Source organism: Propithecus coquereli, unplaced genomic scaffold (genome assembly GCF_000956105.1).
Source record: "Propithecus coquereli isolate 6110/MARCELLA unplaced genomic scaffold, Pcoq_1.0 Scaffold201, whole genome shotgun sequence".
NCBI classification, from domain to species: domain Eukaryota; kingdom Metazoa; phylum Chordata; class Mammalia; order Primates; family Indriidae; genus Propithecus; species Propithecus coquereli.
The window spans coordinates 1,678,184-1,684,413 of record NW_012145079.1 but is presented as its reverse complement, the minus strand read 5'-3'; the positions used below and the strand labels follow the sequence as shown (position 1 = coordinate 1,684,413).

General features: G+C 36.2%; 1 protein-coding gene across 1 annotated transcript in view; it reads left to right on the top strand.

The window, feature by feature from the left end:
- COG6 (component of oligomeric golgi complex 6) overlaps window positions 1–6,230 on the top strand; it is a 105,447-nt gene that overhangs the window by 65,982 nt on the left and 33,235 nt on the right. Inside the window, exons 10-13 of the mRNA XM_012643818.1 lie at window positions 536–667; window positions 992–1,159; window positions 4,617–4,724; window positions 5,691–5,744. Coding sequence (XP_012499272.1) covers window positions 536–667; window positions 992–1,159; window positions 4,617–4,724; window positions 5,691–5,744 — 462 coding nt within the window. The remainder of the gene's footprint in view (window positions 1–535; window positions 668–991; window positions 1,160–4,616; window positions 4,725–5,690; window positions 5,745–6,230) is intronic.

Below are 6,230 nucleotides of genomic sequence, written 5' to 3'. Positions count from 1 at the left end.
TTTCTGTGAAGTGATTTTCAAGCATGTAGCTCCTAAGACTCTCCTGGGGTGCTTGTTGAAAGATCAATTCCTGGACCCCCAACCTACACACCTGTGCATATTGAACCACGATTTCTGAGATTTGGGCCTGAGAATGGGTAATGTTTCTCAATTATATTGTAACTGGGATAGCACTGGTCTATGGATTGCATTTTTCTAATGACTCGGACTTAAAAAAAAAAAAAACAAAACAATAGGCCATTTAAGATACATATCAAAATATAATTTTACAATTCAGATGAACACTAACTTTACTCATTAGTTTTTAAACTTTAGAGTTCAGAGTGACATTAATTTTAACATAATCTAACAAAGAACTTTTCTGTCACTTTCTGTGCTAATTAGTATAGTTCAAAATAAGCTATTGGTAAACTATAGATATTTAATGTGTGAGCCAATGCTTTATATCTTTTACATATTTTACTGTGAACTGACATTTATATAGTAAGACATAGTGGAAAAACAGAAGCAGTAGACAAACCATCCTTTATTTTAGGTTGAACTCCCACCACCTGATCTTGGACCAAGTTCTGCACTAAATCAGACGCTCACGCTGCTGCGTGAGGTTTTGGCATCTCATGATTCCTCAGTTGTGCCATTAGATGCTCGTCAAGCAGATTTTGTGCAGGTACGTTGTCAGCCCATTTTTAGTGACTGCTTATTGCCCTTCTATTGTACATTCTCTTCACATTCTGGCATTTTTTTTAACCCATGTATTTTGGCAGTACCTTTCTTACTGATTTTCCTTCAAATATTAAATCTTTTCTCTTAATTTCAAAAGTATTGATTTAATGATGCCCACTTCTTAAGGTACATTATTATTATATCATTTCATCTTTTTCTCATGTGCTTCTGTAAGTTGGCTCCCTTTGATAGTTTGGCATTAATTTTGAAGTGTCATTAACCCAGGACCAGCGATTGGGAAATAAATAATTTTGTTTTTCATTTATAGGTTTTATCGTGTGTCTTAGATCCTCTTCTCCAGATGTGTACTGTATCAGCCAGCAATTTAGGCACAGCCGACATGGCCACATTCATGGTCAATTCACTGTATATGATGAAGACGACGCTAGCTCTATTTGAATTCACCGACAGACGTCTGGAAATGCTACAATTTCAGGTAAATTTTCTTATAAAATGATTATTCACATTTTTTAGGAGAAAGATGGAATCCTTTTTCTCTATACGATAGCTTTAAGTTACTGACTTGATTAATTTTAATGACCTAATTCCTATAAATCCTTTGATACAGTCTGATGGAAGGATACATACACGTGCATGCGCACATGGGCACACACATTCACTATTTTAGTTTCAACTTTGGAGAAGCCAGAATGTGTAATGGTTAAGATACTTGATTCAGACCATAGTATGTGATGGTAGAATGAAGCTTTTCTGATTAATTTGAACAGTTATTCTGTGTGCAGATTTCAGTTTCTGAACTGTGAGTAATATGCCGTATCTTTCAAGCTGTGTAGCTAGCGCCGAATGTGTTACAGAGGATATATTTTTATCTGTGTAAACCAGTGTTAGGCAAAACATTACCATTTGTTATACCAATCCCTCTAGTCCTATAAACCAAATGGTATCTGGTATCACTTCAGAGTGTATGTAATGACTAAAACAAAGCCATTTGTAAAATTTACCAGATACTTGGGTTCCAGTTTTAAATACTGACTATCGGTAGATGTAGTGTTTTTTAAAAAAACACCTCTGAATGTTCTGTGCTATCACAAGTATATAAACAATTTGACAGTGGGTATCATAAAACTTCATTTATTAAGTTGTGAGTTTTTCCAAGGAATACATTTTAATATATCAAAATTTATGATATTTTATAATTTCTAATTCCTTTTAGAAATATATCAGAATTATCCATATTCATGGTTTAAAGTCAAATAGTTCTGTAGAGTTTGTAATGAAAAGCCACAATATACCATCCTCTCCACCGCAGCATTTCTCTCTTATTTCTCCCTCTTAAAGATAATCTTTCAATTCTTATAGTTGTTTCTTTTGGTATTTATATTTGTAACTCTAAATGCTTGTGTGTGTATTTCTACTTAGAGATTTTTTTTATTCTTAGATCTAATGTATTGAATTTGCACTCTGGATGATCAAAATTTATTTCTCTACACCTACACACACACACACACACACACACACACAGGAATACGGCCATACTTAGAGCTTTCCAACCTCCCAATGCAGTTTGATTATAATTTTTGGTTAGACCAATATTGTGCTAACACCATTGAGCCATGTAATGAAAATGATTAATTTTCCTTTCCTGGATAATTTTTGTTTTCTGTGGAATTAATAACATTTTTCTTAAAAAGTCTTATTTTTTCCCTGTATTTGTCACTAATTCAAGCCCAAATCTTAGCCATTTTCTTAAGATTTTCAGGTATATCAGTTCATTAATTTGCATTATCACCAATTATCTGCTTTTCTTAAATGTTTCTTAGTTATTTTCTGCATGATATAAATTTCTTTGTGTGTTAAATTGAGTTTATTAATTTATTCAAGTTCTCTATATATCCTTGCTTATTTTTTACCCCCATTGGATGTGGGGTAAAAGCTGAACTTGTCACATGGTTTTCAGCATTTTTTCTCCAGAAATCTCCTCAGCCAGATCTTTAGTACTCTGGGTGGCATTTTCAATAATTGTTCTATCAGCAGATAATTCAGGTTCCCCTTTCTCCAGCCTCCACTAGCAATTTTCTTACTGCCCTTCCAGACCCCACTGGCAGTCTGTGGGCCTTCCAAGAGGACAAGCCCCAGTGTGGAAGGGCTTATTAACCCTGTACTAGCATCGTGTTTGTTAATGTGCCGATGGCCAAGGCTGGTCGTGTGGAGCATCCCAGGTTCAGTGTCAGGACGATACAAGGGCATGGATGCTGGAACGCATGGCTTGCTGGGGTCCTCCAAAGTAACAGTTTACCTTGTTGGGTAAAGGATTCTTGATTTTCAGACCTTTTCTATCAATTGTCTGTTAGTTCTCTTCCACTCTTATTTAGCTTCTTCTAGTGTTTAAAAAAGTCCAGGCTAGTCTGATGTTCTCTCTCTCTCTCTCTCTCTCTTTTCATGGTAACTTAGTCTACCCATCTGAAAACTTAAAAGGATTTTCTTGAGTTCAGGTATTTCCCCAGGATGTTTTTAGGTATGTCTCTATTTCCATTATTTCCATCTTAGACTGTGGAGAGCCATTTCAGTTTAAAGATTGAAACTTTTTTTTTGCTCAGTAAAGTTTTCTATTATTTCTTTAATCATTGCTTCTCCATGTATCACTTTTTATAATATATTTTGAGGCCCCTGTCCTTGGTTGGGTTTATCTCATGAATCTGTCCTCTAATTTCTTTTTAAATCTCTTTAATCTATTTCTTTGATATTTGTTCTATATTACTTTTCTTCCAGACCACTAGTTTGGTTTTTAGCAGTAACTCTTCTATTTTTCACTTTCATTAAGTGTTTACATATGTTTTTCTTTGCTTTCCAGTAAGACCTATAAGTAAGGGCTTTAATTGTACTTCCTTGGGCATTTACTTTAAATAAAATAAAAGTAGTTTGTATCTTTGAATAGTGTTGCGTTAGGAAAAGATACTTATTCTGATTATTCAGATGGGCTTCCTTTTAGCTTACCTCCTAAATCAGTTGTAAGTTTTTTAGGGGGAGGAGTTATTGGAGTTGCTTGGACAATGGCATACATTCAGATGGTAACACATACTACAGTTGGCAGTGTACTATACTATTGGCAAACAAACTGGTAAAACTGGGGGAACTTCCTGATGAGGAATAGAAGGAAGACCTCCAGACTATCAGGATTATACTGGCAAAAACAAGGAAGGAGCAGGCTTTTTCCCATGAGGGAATGCTCTAACCCATCAGGCTAATCCCTTTCTGTGGCTTTTGCCTCCATTAGCATTCAGTGGCTTCATCCAAAATAGCACGAAGCTGGGGAGCATGTACCATTCACATCTGCTAGCCAGATCTTCCGAGGAAGTTCCTGAACCTGAAATCTTTGACCAAAGTTCCACTGGGCCCTCGACTCTCCCCTGCTTGTCACAGACCTGCTTTATGCGCAGTGGGAGAATTTACTGCCTTAGCTGCCATGGCGTTTCCTCCAGGCTTCTCCAGATGACATATTTGATTTGTTAACTCAGTCCAGCAAGTTGGGAGGGTGAGGAGGTCAGGAGGTTAGGAACATCAGGCCCTCATCTTCCCAGAATTCTTCCTAAGTATTTTATTTTATACTATTTTTGTTTATTAGTGTTTTTTGTTTGTGTTTTGCTTATTACTAGCTTTTAAGAGAGCCGAGAAGCAACCCACATTTTGTGGTTGGTGGCTAGTCCTGGCATCCCTTTCGGTTATCATTTTAAGTAAGACTTTCTCTCCCTTTTGGAGGAGGACTTCCTCTTGGGGGAAGAAAAAGCCTTTGCTATAGAAGCCATCCCTGTGCCTCATTATCTGTGCCACTCCAAGGAACAAAGCCACGATGAAGAACTAAGCAGGATGGTCTACATCTACCCTCATCAGTGTTAGTCCTCTTTTAAAATGTTTTCTGTTGTGTTTTATTTTAGATTGAAGCACATTTGGACACGCTTATAAATGAGCAAGCGTCTTATGTTTTAACTAGGGTAGGCTTGAGTTATATCTATAACACTGTACAGCAACATAAACCCGAACAGGTAAGCACGTAGATGTTCCTAATTCTAAAAATAAGCCAGTTTAGAGTTTGGCTTCTAGAGCTGGACTCTGGATTTGAATCTTGGCTGTACCACTTATTAGCTTTGTTTTCCTGAGAAAATGACTTATTTCTCTGTGTCTCTTTCCTCATCTGTAGATTGGGGGTAATAATAGTATCTGTGTCACAGGGTTGTTCTGAAGATTAAGTGAGATGTGCAATTCTTAGATGATTGCCTTGTAAAAGTAATGAAAATATACAAAAATACTAGAAAATGTATAAAGGATATTCATACTGGTAAATTTTTCAGAGTTCTGTATCACTATTTGTTGAATGCATAGATTACTATATGAATAGCAATCATCCTTTTTTAATTTAGCAAATCATGGAAAGGTAATTACTTCTGGGGCCAGCCTATGATCTTGTTAAATTATAGAACCCTAGTAGAAATAGATAAAAGAGTGGTGGAAACCCTAGAAAACCATGTAAGCCATCTTTCATTAAGAATCAAAGAACTCTTTCAGATGACATTGACAGGAAGAATATATTAAAGCCCCAGGCTTTCACAAATCACAACTTCTCAATTTTTGCTTTGCTAAAGTAGTAAGCAAATTTCTACCAGTAGGAACCAATTGTGCTGCCTTTCTGTACTTCCTAAAATAATCAAAGTGAAACCCTTTAAGCCTCCATGTCTGGCATCTTCTGAGTGCTTCGTTGACTCCTGTTTCTTTGATATGAATAAATCTGAAGTATCCTGATATTTCCATGGTTAATAAACTTATGTGCTTTTTAATCCTTCCAACATATCACAGTCCCTAATTTACTGAAGTTGAAGAGATGACACTTGAGTTCTTTGGAAATAAGCTAAAAGATTTTCCGAATTTGGGCAGTCCACTAGTGGACTGTATGAAATGAAATGTCTGTCTCCTTTTTTACATCTTGTTTTTGCTTTTTGCTTTTTTTTAAATAGGGTGCTTTAGCTAATATGCCCAACCTAGATTCCGTGGCACTGAAGGCTGCAATGGTAAGTGCATGATAAAGTGATAATTTTGTCCTGTATGATAATTTTTATCTCTTGGTAAGCAGTAATCACATTGGGTCCAGTAATGACTGAGCATGTATTCCTTTAACTGAGCAAGTCTGACCAGGACTTATATTTACAGTAGTATTCTACCATACCCTGATGGTCTTTTCGTTATTGTTTAGGATTTCTTCATTTTCAGGGTTTTATTTCTGATTTCACGGAGAAACAGGAATGACAGACATGAAGAAATTAGGCAATGTGTATGTTATAGACTTGCTACTACCATGATCCTTGGTTCACGTATCTCAGTACTTCTTTCTGAGAGGATAACCGAAATTGTATTCCAGTCTTACAACAGTACATTGCTCCCTGAAACTCCACTTTATTACCCTCTTTTCAAGCAAAGAGCTTGTGCCTTCCTTTCTGCATGAGCACCACTCTTGGAGCATGTTTTTGTGTTTTAAGTATATACTTTGCATGTATGTT